At 45.4% G+C, this 18,825-nt stretch overlaps 1 protein-coding gene across 4 annotated transcripts in view; it reads right to left on the bottom strand.

The window, feature by feature from the left end:
• Positions 1-18,825, bottom strand: part of SNX14 (sorting nexin 14) — a 58,827-nt gene that overhangs the window by 10,408 nt on the left and 29,594 nt on the right. For all 4 annotated transcript variants that reach the window (XM_075268238.1, XM_075268240.1, XM_075268239.1 and 1 more), the window contains 5 exons: positions 17,968-18,068; positions 16,824-16,935; positions 2,389-2,429; positions 2,174-2,293; positions 1,950-2,073 (listed from right to left, as the gene is read on the bottom strand). In XM_075268238.1, coding sequence (XP_075124339.1) covers positions 1,950-2,073; positions 2,174-2,293; positions 2,389-2,429; positions 16,824-16,935; positions 17,968-18,068 — 498 coding nt within the window. The remainder of the gene's footprint in view (positions 1-1,949; positions 2,074-2,173; positions 2,294-2,388; positions 2,430-16,823; positions 16,936-17,967; positions 18,069-18,825) is intronic.

Here is an 18,825-nt window from a genome sequence, read left to right as displayed (position 1 = left end):
TTTTTTTTTTTTTTTTTTTTTTTAAACATAGTGAACTCTGTTTGCAGTAATTAAAGGGGCTCTATCATTGGGAAGTCATTTTTAACTAATCACATCCTTGCATAGGCTTTAGAAATGCTATTCCACACTTACCTTTAGTATGTAGATTGCCTCAGTGGTTTCTAAATAAGTCTGTTTTTATTCATATGCTAATGAGTTTCCAGCCAGCACAGGAAGTTCCCAGCAGCCTCCTCTCTGCCATTATCTCCTATGTGTGTGTGTGTGGGTGTGCAAACAGGAAGCTGAGTCATTATCAGCAGCAGCCTCCCATAAGAAACAATAGGAGAGGAGTGCACGATGCATCGTGCACCAGTCTAATTAGCATATGAATAAAAACAGACTTATTCAGAAACCACTGAGGCAATTTACATACTAAAGGTAGGTGTGGAATAGCATTTCTAAAGCATGCAAGGATGTGATTAGTTAAAAAAGACTTTTCCCGGATCTCCGCTGTAATGTACAGCAGAGACTTTGTACCTATGGTTGCCGCTCTGCAGCAGAGGGTCCACCATTTCAAAAGACCCGGCATGCACAGTAATAGTACAGTGGATGTTAAGAAGGATTTAATGGGATTATACTACTCACATTTATACCCTATCCTCATGCTACAGGCAATGTTACAAGAAGGGGGAATGAAGTCCCCCTAAATGTTTCCTGTTAATGAAACAACAGTACACTTGCAAGGCTGGTGTTTCAGTCGCTTCTATTAAACTCCTGAAACACTGCAGTCCCAGCTTCCCCATAGAAGTGACTAGAGCACCAGTTACACAAGCGCACTGGTACTTTATTCACAGGATATGATAGGTGGAACTTTTGTTTCTAATAATCCCTTTAACTTTACACCTGCAGTGGATTTAAAGCAGAGTATAGATAAACAAAGATCAGACTGCTATAAAAATATAATACATTTATGTGCACAGGCATCTAAAGATATGTGCATTGCGTCATCAGCAGACCACAACTTTTAGTAATGATGATGAAGTTGGTGAGCTGCTTTAGAAAAATTCTCCAGGTATATTTGCAAATACAGTGTGATTGGTAGTTAGAATACAGTGTAGCCAAATTCTTGGAAACAAACAGTGCCACACCTGTCTATGGACTGTTTTTTATTGCAGCTTAACTCCATAAGGTGATTGACAATACCAGATGCAATCCTGTTTTGGGAAGAAAGCAGACATGATTTTCTTATCCTGGTTATTGTCCTTTAAAGCTATTGTGCATAATAAGAAAAACCATGGCTGTCGTCTTTCAAAAACACCACAACTATTTACAGGGTGTGTTTGGTATTGCAGCTGGGCCCTACTCATATCAATATACACTAGATAAGGTTGGGTTCAGATCTGTGTCAAAATCTCTGTCTGAAATTGCTGGACAAAAATTGTCCAACTTTTTATTTCCCAGCAGTTTCAGTTAAAGGGGTTGTCCCATCTCAAGGATCCAATCTATAGTGGTAGGTTATGTAAATTGAAGACTTTTCCTAAATCTGTTGCTTTAGAAATTCTGCTTTGTTTGCCTGCAATGTGACCTTATTCCTCCCATTGTTTGCACAGCCTTGCTATAAGCACGGACCTGGCAGACAGGACAAGTGACATCACTTACTCAGTGTCGGCAGGACAATCCATTCAGCTAATTGCAGTTTGCTGATAAAGCCTGGTCTGATATCTCTCTATGTAAACACACACAGATAACACAGAGTCTGTTCTGTACAAGAATCTGCATAATATCTGACCTGCAAAAGTATTGTGTGTTTTTTATAGTTATAGACAAAGGGGTCCAGTCAGGCTTGGTTCGTATCAATCACTGAACCGATTGTGCTCGGTATATGGAAAAGACAACGCTGGTGTGAACCTACCATCAAATTCTTTAAAGCTATGAATAACATTTACGCAATAACATTTATGTTTACTTACCTACATACATAAGATAGTCATAGACACCTTCAACAGTCATAACCTCCATAAAATAATTTTGGTTATATCTTCTCTCTATATTTTCAGAGCGGTTGGCATTGTTCTTGAACAAATCATTGAAAAGCTACATATGAAAAGTAACAGACACAAAAGGAGTATGATGTGAAAATAACATACATTTGGTGTATATATTATTCTCTACAATTTTCAGTCTTGCGCCAAACCTTTTTGTCATTTTCTGATGTAGGACTCAGTATTGTTAATTCAGGTCTGCTTGGTTTCGGTTTTGGAGACTCACAAGAGTTGATGAAGTTCATGATGTAGGGCTCCAGATGTTGACCTTTCTGCAAGAAAAAAACAAAAAACAAAAAAACACACATTAGAACTTTGGAATATAGTAGATAAAACCCATATACCTCAAAAATAAATAAGAAATCACCTCTTTAATTAATTTGCCTGGCACAGACTTGATCATTTTGCCTGCAAGTTAGAACAAAAAGTCAAGAAGTGAAGACATTGTTATGGTAACATTAAAACAGTGTCATGTGCCAAAGCAGATCTTTCACAAATGTTATCTTCCTTCCAGTTAAATATGTTCTTTGGCACCTGGCCCATCAAACTGCTGAAAGGCTCAAATATCTAAACAGTGCCAGAGCCAAAAAAACCCCCCAAGGGAATAAAAAAATCCAAAAACCTTTGCTATGTAATTTAAAAGGGTTTTCCGGGAAAACAAACCCCTTTTCTTTTCTTTTTTCTTTTATTTTTTTTCTTTTAAAAAAAGGGTCTGTTAGTGCTAATAGTGGGTTCATAAGTGCACCCAAATACCTTTAGCAATGTTTTGAGTGATTTCTGGGTTTCTCTAACAGTTCTCTGCATTTGTTTACATGGGTAGCTCCCAGCTCACTTAGCCTACAACTACCATGATGCCATATGTGGAGTAAGGTAGCACTACTTAAATATGCGTCAGCCAAAAGACATGGGGTGAATTTGTACGCAGTATATAGGTGGTGCTCACAGTGAAGAAAAGTCCAAATAATCCGAAAAATAGAAAAACTGGGCACTCACAATAAAAGTCCAAAGGCATGCCTAGTGAGGAAGAGCGACAGCTGTTTCGTGCTGTTTTGTGCATGCAGAGCTTGATAATGCACAAACAGCACGAAACAGCTGTCGCTCTTCCTCACTAGGCGTGCCTCCTCCCTTGTGTATTTCTACTTGGATACCTCAAATAAAGTTTGGACTTTTATCGCAGAACTTCTATGGTGAGTACCCAGTTTTTCTATTTTTAGAACTACCGTGATGCATTGCTCTTCACTCAGATCACCCTCTCACTTCTTCCGCCCCACCCATTTCTCTAGCTAGCCCACGGACCTAACTAACTAACCAAGCACCTCTTCTCATCATACTTACCTGTCTTCCTTCCCTGGAGATAACTTTCTTCTGTGCCACCATCTCCTCTTCACTTAACTTCTGCAAACGCTTGCGCAATAGAGCCAGAGTGCCAACACTCCATCTCTATTGCATATGCGTGGGAGGTAAGTATGATGGGATAGGGGAGTGGTTAATATTGGTGACGTTCTGTTTGTGGAAATGGAGCATCATGGAAAAATCTGAAAATGTGCCTGGGGTCGGACACATGACCGCCCCGGCAATATGGATAATAATATATATATTTTTTTTTTGTTTCTAAAGTTAGAAGTTAGGCAGGTGGGAGATTGTTTAGTTTTGTATTAAATTTTCGTTTAACCCTGGACAACCCCTTTAAAGACCCATCCTTAGGGCAGGTCAATAAGTGGAGACCAGACCCTACATAGATCAGTTGTTCTGAGCATATAATAGAAAACTGTAAGCAAATAGCTCCATACACGGCGTAGGAGCTCCATTACAATTCAATATCCATTCAAATGAATAGGAGCTGAGCTGTAAAAGCGGCTCTGTATGAATGTCACCTTCTAGCTTCATACACTTGAGTAAAATCCACTAATATCTGTGGGGCCTGGGTGTCGGACCTCTACTGTTGACCAATCTAATAATCAGTTAATAACTAGAGATGAGCGAACAGTGTTCTATCGAACTCATGTTCGATCGGATATTAGGCTGTTCGGCATGTTCGAATCGAATCGAACACCGCGTGGTAAAGTGCGCCATTACTCGATTCCCCTCCCACCTTCCCTGGCGCCTTTTTTTGCTCCAATAACAGCGCAGGGTAGGTGGGACAGGAACTACGACACCGGTGACGTTGAGAAAAGTAGGCAAAACCCATTGGCTGCCGAAAACATGTGACCTCTAATTTAAAAGAACAGCGCCGCCCAGGTTCGCGTCATTCTGAGCTTGCAATTCACCGGGGACGGAGGTTTCCGTCCAGCTAGCTAGGGCTTAGATTCTGGGTAGGCAGGGACAGGCTAGGATAGGAAGGAGAAGACAACCACAACAGCTCTTGTAAGAGCTAAATTCCAGGGAGAAGCTTGTCAGTGTAACGTGGCACTGACGGGCTCAATCGCCGCAACCCAGCTTTCCCAGGATCCTGAATGGAATACACTGTCAGTGTATTCCCGTATACCCGATATATACCCCCGATACCCGTTCCAACGGTGTGCCCCCCCACCTTCACCCCAGAAATACCCTGCAAGTCCCCTAGCAATAGAATTGGGGCTATATACACCCACTATTTTTGCTACTGCCATATAGTGCCATTGTCTGACTGGGAATTCAAAGAATATATTGGGGTTACGTGCACCCACAATTTTTACTACTGGTATACAGTGCCAGTTTCTGACTGGGAATTCAAAGAATATATTGGGGTTATAAATACCCTCATTTCTTGCTACTGCCATATAGTGCCAGTTTCTGACTGGTAATTCAAAGAATATATTGGGGTTATAAATACCCTCATTTCTTGCTACTGGTATATAGTGCCATTGTCTGACTGGGAATTCAAAGAATATATTGGGGTTACGTGCACCCACAATTTTTACTACTGGTATACAGTGCCAGTTTCTGACTGGGAATTCAAAGAATATATTGGGGTTACAAATACCCTCATTTCTTGCTACTGCCATATAGTGCCAGTTTCTGACTGGTAATTCAAAGAATATATTGGGGTTACGTGCACCCACAATTTTTACTACTGGTATACAGTGCCATTGTCTGACTGGGAATTCAAAGAATATATTGGGGTTATAAATACCCTCATTTCTTGCTACTGCCATATAGTGCCAGTTTCAGACTGGGAATTCAAAGAATATATTGGGGTTATAAATACCCTCATTTCTTGCTACTGGTATATAGTGCCATTGTCTGACTGGGAATTCAAAGAATATATTGGGGTTACGTGCACCCACAATTTTTACTACTGGTATACAGTGCCAGTTTCTGACTGGGAATTCAAAGAATATATTGGGGTTACAAATACCCTCATTTCTTGCTACTGCCATATAGTGCCAGTTTCTGACTGGTAATTCAAAGAATATATTGGGGTTACGTGCACCCACAATTTTTACTACTGGTATACAGTGCCATTGTCTGACTGGGAATTCAAAGAATATATTGGGGTTATAAATACCCTCATTTCTTGCTACTGCCATATAGTGCCAGTTTCTGACTGGTAATTCAAAGAATATATTGGGGTTATAAATACCCTCATTTCTTGCTACTGGTATATAGTGCCATTGTCTGACTGGGAATTCAAAGAATATATTGGGGTTACGTGCACCCACAATTTTTACTACTGGTATACAGTGCCAGTTTCTGACTGGGAATTCAAAGAATATATTGGGGTTACAAATACCCTCATTTCTTGCTACTGCCATATAGTGCCAGTTTCTGACTGGTAATTCAAAGAATATATTGGGGTTACGTGCACCCACAATTTTTACTACTGGTATACAGTGCCATTGTCTGACTGGGAATTCAAAGAATATATTGGGGTTATAAATACCCTCATTTCTTGCTACTGCCATATAGTGCCAGTTTCTGACTGGGAATTCAAAGAATATATTGGGGTTACGTGCACCCACAATTTTTACTACTGGTATACAGTGCCATTGTCTGACTGGGAATTCAAAGAATATATTGGGGTTATAAATACCCTCATTTCTTGCTACTGGTATATAGTGCCATTGTCTGACTGGGAATTCAAAGAATATATTGGGGTTACGTGCACCCACAATTTTTACTACTGGTATACAGTGCCAGTTTCTGACTGGGAATTCAAAGAATATATTGGGGTTACAAATACCCTCATTTCTTGCTACTGCCATATAGTGCCAGTTTCTGACTGGTAATTCAAAGAATATATTGGGGTTACAAATACCCTCATTTCTTGCTACTGCCATATAGTGCCAGTTTCTGACTGGTAATTCAAAGAATATATTGGGGTTACGTGCACCCACAATTTTTACTACTGGTATACAGTGCCATTGTCTGACTGGGAATTCAAAGAATATATTGGGGTTATAAATACCCTCATTTCTTGCTACTGCCATATAGTGCCAGTTTCTGACTGGGAATTCAAAGAATATATTGGGGTTATAAATACCCTCATTTCTTGCTACTGGTATATAGTGCCATTGTCTGACTGGGAATTCAAAGAATATATTGGGGTTACGTGCACCCACAATTTTTACTACTGGTATACAGTGCCAGTTTCTGACTGGGAATTCAAAGAATATATTGGGGTTACAAATACCCTCATTTCTTGCTACTGCCATATAGTGCCAGTTTCTGACTGGTAATTCAAAGAATATATTGGGGTTACAAATACCCTCATTTCTTGCTACTGCCATATAGTGCCAGTTTCTGACTGGTAATTCAAAGAATATATTGGGGTTACGTGCACCCACAATTTTTACTACTGGTATACAGTGCCATTGTCTGACTGGGAATTCAAAGAATATATTGGGGTTATAAATACCCTCATTTCTTGCTACTGCCATATAGTGCCAGTTTCTGACTGGGAATTCAAAGAATATATTGGGGTTATAAATACCCTCATTTCTTGCTACTGGTATATAGTGCCATTGTCTGACTGGGAATTCAAAGAATATATTGGGGTTACGTGCACCTACAATTTTTACTACTGGTATACAGTGCCAGTTTCTGACTGGGAATTCAAAGAATATATTGGGGTTACAAATACCCTCATTTCTTGCTACTGCCATATAGTGCCAGTTTCTGACTGGTAATTCAAAGAATATATTGGGGTTACGTGCACCCACAATTTTTACTACTGGTATACAGTGCCATTGTCTGACTGGGAATTCAAAGAATATATTGGGGTTATAAATACCCTCATTTCTTGCTACTGCCATATAGTGCCAGTTTCTGACTGGTAATTCAAAGAATATATTGGGGTTATAAATACCCTCATTTCTTGCTACTGGTATATAGTGCCATTGTCTGACTGGGAATTCAAAGAATATATTGGGGTTACGTGCACCCACAATTTTTGCTACTGGTATATAGTGCCAATTTCTAACTGGGAATTCAAAATGCGCAAGGCTCCCGGAAAGGGACGTGGACGAGGCCGTGGGCGAGGTCGGGGGAATGGTTCTGGGGAGCAAGGTAGCAGTGAAGCCACAGGGCGTCCCGTGCCTACTCCTGTGGGGCAGCAAGCATTGCGCCACTCCACAGTGCCAGGGTTGCTTGCCACATTAACTAAACTGCAGGGTACAAACCTTAGTAGGCCCGAGAACCAGGAACAGGTCTTGCAATGGCTGTCAGAGAACGCTTACAGCACATTGTCCAGCAGCCAGTCAGACTCTGCCTCCTCTCCTCCTATTACCCAACAGTCTTGTCCTCCTTCCTCCCAAAATTCCCAAGCTTCACAGAACAATAACCCCAACTGTCCCTGCTCCCCAGAGCTGTTCTCCGCTCCTTTCATTGTCCCTCAACCTGCCTCTCCACGTCACGATTCCACGAACCTAACAGAGGAGCATCTGTGTCCAGATGCTCAAACACTAGAGTCTCCTCCATCTCCGTTCGATTTGGTGGTGGATGACCAGCAACCCACCCTCATCGACGATGATGTGACGCAGTTGCCGTCAGGGCATCCAGTTGACCGGCGCATTGTGCGGGAGGAGGAGATGAGACAGGAGTTGGAAGAGGAAGTGGTGGATGATGAGGACACTGACCCGACCTGGACAGGGGGGATGTCAAGCGGGGAAAGTAGTGTGGATGTTGAGGCAAGTGCAGCACCAAAAAGGGTAGCTAGAGGCAGAGGCAGAGGTCAGCAGCTTAGGCGAAGCCAGGCCACACCCGGAATCTCCCAAGATGTTCCAGTTCGTACCCAGCCCCGAAAAACTCCCACCTCGAGGGCACGTTTCTCGAAGGTGTGGAGTTTTTTCAAGGAATGCGCCGAGGACAGATATAGTGTTGTCTGCACAATTTGCCTCTCGAAATTGATTAGGGGCTCTGAGAAGAGCAACCTGTCCACCACTTCAATGCGCCGTCATTTGGAATCCAAGCACTGGAATCAGTGGCAGGCAGCAACGGCAGGACAAAGGCCGCCTGCCGTTCACGCCACTGCCACTGCCTCTGCCACTGCCTCTGCCACTGCCGACTGTGCTGGCGATGCACTCCAGAGGACGAGCCAGGACACCACTTCATCTGCCTCCGCCACTTTGTTGACTTCTCCCTCATCCTCCCCTGTTCCTGTCTTATCTCCTTCTCCTGCACCATCAAAGGCACCATCAGGCGCTTCTTTACAACAACCCACCATCTCTCAGACATTGGAGCGGCGGCAGAAATACACTGCTAACCACCCACACGCGCAAGCCTTGAACGCCAACATCGCTAAACTGCTGGCCCAGGAGATGTTGGCGTTCCGGCTTGTTGAAACTCCCGCCTTCCTGGACCTGATGGCAACTGCGGCACCTCGCTATGCCGTCCCTAGCCGTCACTACTTCTCCCGGTGTGCCGTCCCCGCCTTGCACCAGCACGTGTCACTCAACATCAGGCGGGCCCTTAGTTCCGCGCTTTGCACAAAGGTCCACTTGACCACCGACGCGTGGACAAGTGCATGCGGACAGGGACGCTACATTTCACTGACGGCACACTGGGTGAATGTAGTTGAGGCTGGGACTGCATCCCAAACTGGCCCGGTGTACCTCGTCTCCCCGCCTAACATTCCTGGCAGGGACACGAGAAGAACACCCCCCTCCTCCTCCTCCTCTACCGCCTCCTCCTCCGCCACCGCCTCCTCCTCCGCCACCGCCTCCTCCGCTGTTAGATTGACCCCAGCTACGAGTTGGAAACGTTGCAGCACTGGCGTTGGTAGACGTCAGCAGGCTGTGCTGAAGCTGATCAGCTTGGGGGACAGACAGCACACTGCCTCCGAGGTGAGGGATGCCCTCCTCGATGAGACGGCAATATGGTTTGAGCCGCTGCACCTGGGCCCAGGCATGGTCGTTTGTGATAACGGCCGGAACCTGGTAGCAGCTCTGGAGCTTGCCGGACTCCAACATGTTCCATGCCTGGCCCACGTCTTCAACCTAGTGGTGCAACGTTTCCTAAAGAGCTACCCCAATGTTCCAGAGCTACTGGTGAAAGTGCGGCGCATGTGCGCCCACTTTCGCAAGTCGACAGTAGCCGCTGCTAGCTTAAAATCTCTCCAGCAACGCCTGCATGTGCCACAACACCGGCTTTTGTGCGACGTCCCCACACGCTGGAACTCAACGTTTCAGATGTTGAATAGAGTGGTTGAGCAGCAGAGACCTTTGATGGAATACCAGCTACAAAACCCTAGGGTGCCACAAAGTCAGCTGCCTCAGTTTCTCATCCATGAGTGGCCATGGATGAGAGACCTTTGTGACATCCTACGGGTGTTTGAGGAGTCCACAAGGAGGGTGAGCTCTGAGGATGCGATGGTGAGCCTTACAATCCCGCTCTTGTGTGTTCTGAGAGAATCCCTGATTGACATCAGGGATAACTCAGATCACACAGAGGAGTCAGGGATAGCATCCGATCCGTCACAGCTGGAGAGTAGGTCCACACATCTGTCCGCTTCATCGCGTTTAATGGAGGAGGAGGAGGAGGAGGAGGAGGAGGAAGAAGAGTTGTCCGATGATGTGATGGTGATACAGGAGGCTTCCGGGCAACTTCGAATCGTCCCATTGTTGCAGCGCGGATGGGTAGACATGGAGGATGAGGAGGAAATGGAGATTGAACTTTCCGGTGGGGCCAGAGGAGTCATGCCAACTAACACTGTGGCAGACATGGCTGAGTTCATGTTGGGGTGCTTTACAACCGACAAGCGTATTGTCAAAATCATGGAGGACAACCAGTACTGGATCTTTGCTATCCTTGACCCCCGGTATAAAAACAACATCTCGTCTTTTATTCCGGTAGAGGGGAGGGCCAATCGCATCAATGCTTGCCACAGGCAATTGGTGCAGAATATGATGGAGATGTTTCCAGCATGTGACGTTGGCGGCAGGGAGGACAGTTCCTCCAGTAGGCGACCAAGTTCTCACCGGTCCACACAAACGAGGGTCACACTGTCTAAGGTCTGGGACACCTTGATGGCACCCCCTCGCCAAAGTGCCGCCACAGAGGGTCCTAGTGTCACCAGGCGTGAGAAGTATAGGCGCATGTTGCGGGAATACCTTTCCGACCACAGCCCTGTCCTCTCCGACCCCTCTGCGCCCTACACGTATTGGGTGTCGAAGTTGGACCTGTGGCTTGAACTTGCCCTATATGCCTTGGAGGTGCTGTCCTGTCCTGCCGCCAGCGTCCTATCTGAGAGGGTGTTCAGTGCAGCCGGTGGCATCATCACTGACAAGCGCACCCGTCTGTCAGCTGAGAGTGCCGACCGGCTCACTTTGATAAAAATGAACCACCACTGGATAGAGCCTTCATTTTTGTGCCCACCTGTGTAAAGCACCCCAACATGAAACTCCATGTCTGTACTCAACCTCTCCAATTCCTCCGCATCCTCATACTCATCCACCATAAGCGTTGCACAATTCTGCTAATACTAGGCTCCCTCCAACATGATTTCCCCCAACTCTGCTGGTTAGAGGCTCCCTCCACCCTGATTTCCACCAACTCTGCTGGTTAGAGGCTCCCTCCACCCTGCTTTCCCACAACTCTGCTGGTTAGAGGCTCCCTCCACCATGAATTTGCCCAAACTGGGCTGGTTAGAGGCTCCCTCCACCATGAATTGGTCCAAACTGGGGTTTTTAGAGGCTCCCTCCACCATGAATTTGCCAAAACTGGGCTGTTTAGAGGCTCCCTCCACCATGAATTGGTCCAAATTGGGGTTTTTAGAGGCTCCCTCCACCATGAATTTGCCCAAACTGGGCTGGTTAGAGGCTCCCTCCACCATGAATTGGTCCAAACTGGGCTGGTTAGAGGCTCCCTCCACCATGAATTGGTCCAAATTGGGGTTTTTAGAGGCTCCCTCCACCATGAATTGGTCCAAACTGGGCTGTTTAGAGGCTCCCTCCACCATGAATTGGTCCAAACTGGGGTTTTTAGAGGCTCCCTCCACCATGAATTGGTCCAAACTGGGCTGGTTAGAGGCTCCCTCCACCATGAATTGGTCCAAACTGGGTTTTTTAGAGGCTCCCTCCACCATGAATTGGTCCAAACTGGGGTTTTTAGAGGCTCCCTCCACCATGAATTGGTCCAAACTGGGGTTTTTAGAGGCTCCCTCCACCATGAATTGGTCCAAACTGGGGTTTTTAGAGGCTCCCTCCACCATGAATTTGCCCAAACTGGGCTGTTTAGAGGCTCCCTCCACCATGAATTGGTCCAAACTGGGTTTTTTAGAGGCTCCCTCCACCATGAATTGGTCCAAACTGGGGTTTTTAGAGGCTCCCTCCACCATGAATTGGTCCAAACTGGGGTTTTTAGAGGCTCCCTCCACCATGAATTTGCCCAAACTGGGCTGTTTAGAGGCTCCCTCCACCATGAATTGGTCCAAATTGGGGTTTTTAGAGGCTCCCTCCACCATGAATTGGTCCAAACTGGGGTTTTTAGAGGCTCCCTCCACCATGAATTTGCCCAAACTGGGCTGTTTAGAGGCTCCCTCCAGCATGAATTGGTCCAAACTGGGGTTTTTAGAGGCTCCCTCCAGCATGAATTGGTCCAAACTGGGGTTTTTAGAGGCTCCCTCCACCATGAATTGGTCCAAACTGGGGTTTTTAGAGGCTCCCTCCACCATGAATTGGTCCAAACTGGGCTGGTTAGAGGCTCCCTCCACCATGAATTTGCCCAAACTGGGTTTTTTAGAGGCTCCCTCCACCATGAATTGGTCCAAACTGGGGTTTTTAGAGGCTCCCTCCACCATGAATTGGTCCAAACTGGGGTTTTTAGAGGCTCCCTCCACCATGAATTGGTCCAAACTGGGGTTTTTAGAGGCTCCCTCCACCATGAATTTGCCCAAACTGGGCTGTTTAGAGGCTCCCTCCACCATGAATTGGTCCAAACTGGGTTTTTTATAGGCTCCCTCCACCATGAATTGGTCCAAACTGGGGTTTTTAGAGGCTCCCTCCACCATGAATTGGTCCAAACTGGGGTTTTTAGAGGCTCCCTCCACCATGAATTTGCCCAAACTGGGCTGTTTAGAGGCTCCCTCCATCATGAATTGGTCCAAATTGGGGTTTTTAGAGGCTCCCTCCACCATGAATTTGCCCAAACTGGGCTGGTTAGAGGCTCCCTCCACCATGAATTGGTCCAAACTGGGCTGGTTAGAGGCTCCCTCCACCATGAATTGGTCCAAATTGGGGTTTTTAGAGGCTCCCTCCACCATGAATTTGCCCAAACTGGGCTGTTTAGAGGCTCCCTCCACCATGAATTGGTCCAAATTGGGGTTTTTAGAGGCTCCCTCCACCATGAATTTGCCCAAACTGGGCTGGTTAGAGGCTCCCTCCACCATGAATTGGTCCAAACTGGGCTGGTTAGAGGCTCCCTCCACCATGAATTGGTCCAAATTGGGTTTTTTAGAGGCTCCCTCCACCATGAATTGGTCCAAACTGGGCTGTTTAGAGGCTCCCTCCACCATGAATTGGTCCAAACTGGGGTTTTTAGAGGCTCCCTCCACCATGAATTGGTCCAAACTGGGCTGGTTAGAGGCTCCCTCCACCATGAATTGGTCCAAACTGGGTTTTTTAGAGGCTCCCTCCACCATGAATTGGTCCAAACTGGGGTTTTTAGAGGCTCCCTCCACCATGAATTGGTCCAAACTTGGCTGTTTAGAGGCTCCCTCCACCATGAATTTGCCCAAACTGGGCTGTTTAGAGGCTCCCTCCACCATGAATTGGTCCAAACTGGGTTTTTTAGAGGCTCCCTCCACCATGAATTGGTCCAAACTGGGGTTTTTAGAGGCTCCCTCCACCATGAATTGGTCCAAACTGGGGTTTTTAGAGGCTCCCTCCACCATGAATTTGCCCAAACTGGGCTGTTTAGAGGCTCCCTCCACCATGAATTGGTCCAAATTGGGGTTTTTAGAGGCTCCCTCCACCATGAATTGGTCCAAACTGGGGTTTTTAGAGGCTCCCTCCACCATGAATTTGCCCAAACTGGGCTGTTTAGAGGCTCCCTCCAGCATGAATTGGTCCAAACTGGGGTTTTTAGAGGCTCCCTCCAGCATGAATTGGTCCAAACTGGGGTTTTTAGAGGCTCCCTCCACCATGAATTGGTCCAAACTGGGGTTTTTAGAGGCTCCCTCCACCATGAATTGGTCCAAACTGGGCTGGTTAGAGGCTCCCTCCACCATGAATTTGCCCAAACTGGGTTTTTTAGAGGCTCCCTCCACCATGAATTGGTCCAAACTGGGGTTTTTAGAGGCTCCCTCCACCATGAATTGGTCCAAACTGGGGTTTTTAGAGGCTCCCTCCACCATGAATTGGTCCAAACTGGGGTTTTTAGAGGCTCCCTCCACCATGAATTTGCCCAAACTGGGCTGTTTAGAGGCTCCCTCCACCATGAATTGGTCCAAACTGGGTTTTTTATAGGCTCCCTCCACCATGAATTGGTCCAAACTGGGGTTTTTAGAGGCTCCCTCCACCATGAATTGGTCCAAACTGGGGTTTTTAGAGGCTCCCTCCACCATGAATTTGCCCAAACTGGGCTGTTTAGAGGCTCCCTCCATCATGAATTGGTCCAAATTGGGGTTTTTAGAGGCTCCCTCCACCATGAATTTGCCCAAACTGGGCTGGTTAGAGGCTCCCTCCACCATGAATTGGTCCAAACTGGGCTGGTTAGAGGCTCCCTCCACCATGAATTGGTCCAAATTGGGGTTTTTAGAGGCTCCCTCCACCATGAATTTGCCCAAACTGGGCTGTTTAGAGGCTCCCTCCACCATGAATTGGTCCAAATTGGGGTTTTTAGAGGCTCCCTCCACCATGAATTTGCCCAAACTGGGCTGGTTAGAGGCTCCCTCCACCATGAATTGGTCCAAACTGGGCTGGTTAGAGGCTCCCTCCACCATGAATTGGTCCAAATTGGGTTTTTTAGAGGCTCCCTCCACCATGAATTGGTCCAAACTGGGCTGTTTAGAGGCTCCCTCCACCATGAATTGGTCCAAACTGGGGTTTTTAGAGGCTCCCTCCACCATGAATTGGTCCAAACTGGGCTGGTTAGAGGCTCCCTCCACCATGAATTGGTCCAAACTGGGTTTTTTAGAGGCTCCCTCCACCATGAATTGGTCCAAACTGGGGTTTTTAGAGGCTCCCTCCACCATGAATTGGTCCAAACTGGGGTTTTTAGAGGCTCCCTCCACCATGAATTGGTCCAAACTGGGGTTTTTAGAGGCTCCCTCCACCATGAATTTGCCCAAACTGGGCTGTTTAGAGGCTCCCTCCACCATGAATTGGTCCAAACTGGGTTTTTTAGAGGCTCCCTCCACCATGAATTGGTCCAAACTGGGGTTTTTAGAGGCTCCCTCCACCATGAATTGGTCCAAACTGGGGTTTTTAGAGGCTCCCTCCACCATGAATTTGCCCAAACTGGGCTGTTTAGAGGCTCCCTCCACCATGAATTGGTCCAAATTGGGGTTTTTAGAAGCTCCCTCCACCATGAATTGGTCCAAACTGGGGTTTTTAGAGGCTCCCTCCAGCATGAATTTGCCCAAACTGGGCTGTTTAGAGGCTCCCTCCAGCATGAATTGGTCCAAACTGGGGTTTTTAGAGGCTCCCTCCACCATGAATTGGTCCAAACTGGGGTTTTTAGAGGCTCCCTCCACCATGAATTGGTCCAAACTGGGGTTTTTAGAGGCTCCCTCCACCATGAATTGGTCCAAACTGGAGTTTTTAGAGGCTCCCTCCACCATGAATTGGTCCAAACTGGGCTGGTTAGAGGCTCCCTCCACCATGAATTGGTCCAAACGGGGGTTTTTAGAGGCTCCCTCCACCATGAATTTGCCCAAACTGGGCTGGTTAGAGGCTCCCTCCACCATGAATTGGTCCAAACTGGGCTGTTTAGAGGCTCCCTCCACCATGAATTGGTCCAAACTGGGTTTTTTAGAGGCTCCCTCCACCATGAATTGGTCCAAACTGGGGTTTTTAGAGGCTCCCTCCACCATGAATTGGTCCAAACTGGGGTTTTTAGAGGCTCCCTCCACCATGAATTTGCCCAAACTCTGCTGGTTAGAGGCTCAATCCACCCTGATTTTCAAAACAAATGTTGGTGCCAACCTCAACTTACTACAAGGGCCAAATTCACTGCTGGTGACAAGCTCTCCTCACTGCAAGTGCCAAATACACATGTTTCAAGGTGTTTTCCTACTGTCAGAGAGGTGGTATTGAGTGTGTAAAGTGTGTAGTTGTTAGGCTGTGATGTTGGGGTAATAGAGGGTCTTTGGTGTGTTAGATGCCCCCAGACATGCTTCCCCTGCTGTCCCAGTGTCATTCCAGAGGTGTTGGCATCATTTCCTGTGGTGTCATAGTGGACTTGGTGACCCTCCAGACACGGATTTGGGTTTCCCCCTTAACGAGTATATGTTCCCCATAGACTATAATGGGGTTCGAAACCCGTTCGAACACACGAACAGTGAGCGGCTGTTCGATTCGAATTTCGAACCTCGAACATTTTAGTGTTCGCTCATCTCTATTAATAACCAATCATAAAGGGAGTCCATCAGTGCCCAAGATCAACTCACACTTCCCAGGGGGATGAGCTGAATGCAGGATGGGCCGCAGTGCTCAGCAATACAAGAAAACTCCCCCTGTGCTCCTAGATCCTCATTTGAATAAAGAATAAGGTTGGGGACTCGTGGCGTAAACACTAAAGAAAAAAATGGAACAGGTAGCCCATTCACACATTGCGAAAAAATATGCGCAGCAGACATGCTGCAACCTCCAAAATAGTAGCCATTTTGGAAATTGCAGCATGTAAATTATACCTATGGAAATGCCAGCAGTTTTCCTATAGGTATAATGGAAGCAGAAAGTCCGCAGAGGAAACCTGTGCAGACTTTCTTTGAAAAGCACTGTGGGAGAAAATGCAATGTGTTGCTGATGTTTTTTTTCCCCGCAGTGTTTTTTTTTTTTTTTGCCTTGGCCCGCTATGTGGGGCCTCTTTCTACACATCCCTGGGACACTGAAACATAAAAAAGGTATAATTCTTATTTTGCTAACAGCTACTATAGCACTATGGGAGCGGTTTAAAGTAGCTGGGGGCAGTGATAGACTGCCTTTAAGAAGAAGTTATCGTCAGTCTCGGACAACCCCTTTGTTTACAGGTACTTAATATATTTTATACCCCGAAATATATTTCAGAGTTTGATGGCTGAAGGACATAATACGTAGTACGCAAATACAGTAATGCTATTATACAAAACAATAACACTATTATATATCTATATAGAGTCATAAAATGTCATTATGATGACTTCTTATCTATTATATATAATGTTGAAAAGAGAGCATGACATACCAAGGTTGACATCTGGAAGGATCTTATCATGAAACTGGGTCTCCAAACTGTTAGGTGACAAAAAATCAGCTAACAATTGGCTATTACTTAGCTCTGGATGCTGCAGCAGTTTCTAGAACAACAGGAAAAAAAATTAAACACACATTTTTGAAATGTGAAGAAATAAATGATACAAAGTGCTTGTCTGCTCAGTCATTAGAGGGTGCAGCCAGGGATAGTGGGTAAATCATGTGACTACCACTAGAGATGAGCGAACTGTTCGGATCAGCTGATCCGAACAGCACTCACCCATAGAAATGAATGGAAGCACCTGTTATGCTGACTTTGCCAGTGGCCGGCGTCACAGGTGCTTCCATTCATTTCTATGGGTGCGTGCTGTTCGGATCGGCTGATCCGAACAGTGTTCGCTCATCTCTAACTACCACCATATTGCATTCCATGGACACCAGGATCACAGCTATTCGTTGTGTCATAATGGCAGGTGGCCTTTAATCCACCTGCTTTGGATATTTGAGGGAAAAAAAAGTTTTAGGAATTGGCAATGAATGTAACATGACAAAATGATTTATTATTTACATAAATTATATGTTAGACATATTTACATATTGGTGAGTAATCTCCAGACTACAGGTCTGTATGGGCCACATGGCTGAAGAAAGTGCATTTACTCTGTACTTTTTAGTTCTACCACTTGAGGGAACGTCTATTGCTTTCATCACTTTTTAATTTTTTTCCCCCACTACTGCGTTTATGGTATGAGAAAAATATTTTTATAAGTTTGTAGACTGGATGTTTTTGGACACAGGAATACCTAATGTGTATGTGTTGCACAGTAAAATTTTACTTTTAGATGTATTCTAGGGAAGGGGGGGGTGAAGTTCAAATCTGTGTCCCCCAAAGATGAAAAAAAAAAATCTGTGATACATTTTCATTTAAGCGGTTCCCTAGCAGTCCCCAAATTCATAAACAGCTGATGGCTGCCAAGGAGTTGCTACCTGCCCTCTTATAAGTCAGACCCGTGGTCACCAGCTGATCACCAAGCCAAATTTGTGAGTCAAAAATGGTTCATAAAAATTATAAAATTTCAAGATGTATGACATTATTTTAATGAACATATTTTAAATCAATAAGTAAAATATTGTACCTGTAAATATTCCTGAAATTCTTCTCTTTTGGATTTCAAAAATTCATAGTTTTTAGGACCAATAATTCTTTTTGATGGAAGTTGGGCATCCGGAAAGGTACCTACATATGAAGTTTCATATGAAACAAAAATAATTTACCCTTTGATGATGATGACTCTTAGTTCAAGACTTAAAGGGATTATCCAGGATTAGAAAACAAGGCTGGTTTCTTACAGAAAGAGCTTCATTTGCTGTTCTCATGTAGTGACATCAAGTCGCATGGTCATGTGACCAATGGACGTGTAGTCACTTCCTTAGAATAGGGTGAAGACAGAAAAAGAAAAGAGCGACGTTTTCTAATTTTTTTTTTTTTTTTAAACGGACACAAAGCCCAGCATGTCCAACTTTGTGTCCAGATAAAAAAAAAAAAAATGGTTTCGCCACGTAGACCAGAAGACGCTCACGGGCTGACACTTTGCAAACCCATTCAAATGAATGGGTTTGAAAAGTGACTGCCGGTTTTCCGTCTCCTGTCCAGTTTCTCAGGCAGAAGACGGAAACCCACAAAGCAGAGACCAGGCGCAGGTGTGAACCCGCTCTTAATGGAATAGTAATTCAGTAGCTAAACCACTATTGTACCTGAAGATTCCAGACAGAGAAAAACTACACTCTTCTCTTAAGGCTATAGTTACACAGTCAAGACCATTCTCTTTCACAGCTTAATACATTTCAGTGGGCAAACTGATCCACCATAAATAAATAAGTAGTGCATTGTGTGAATATAGTCTAAGTCAACCTGTTTAAAAAAGGGAAAAAAAAGCCTTCTCACTGCAAACTGTGTCGAAATGCTTTGTATGGATTGAGCCATGAGATGAACA

This window comes from Leptodactylus fuscus, chromosome 3 (assembly GCF_031893055.1).
Source record: "Leptodactylus fuscus isolate aLepFus1 chromosome 3, aLepFus1.hap2, whole genome shotgun sequence".
NCBI lineage: Eukaryota > Metazoa > Chordata > Amphibia > Anura > Leptodactylidae > Leptodactylus > Leptodactylus fuscus.
Note: the sequence above shows the minus strand (reverse complement) of the source record. Positions and strands in the feature narration are given on the sequence as shown.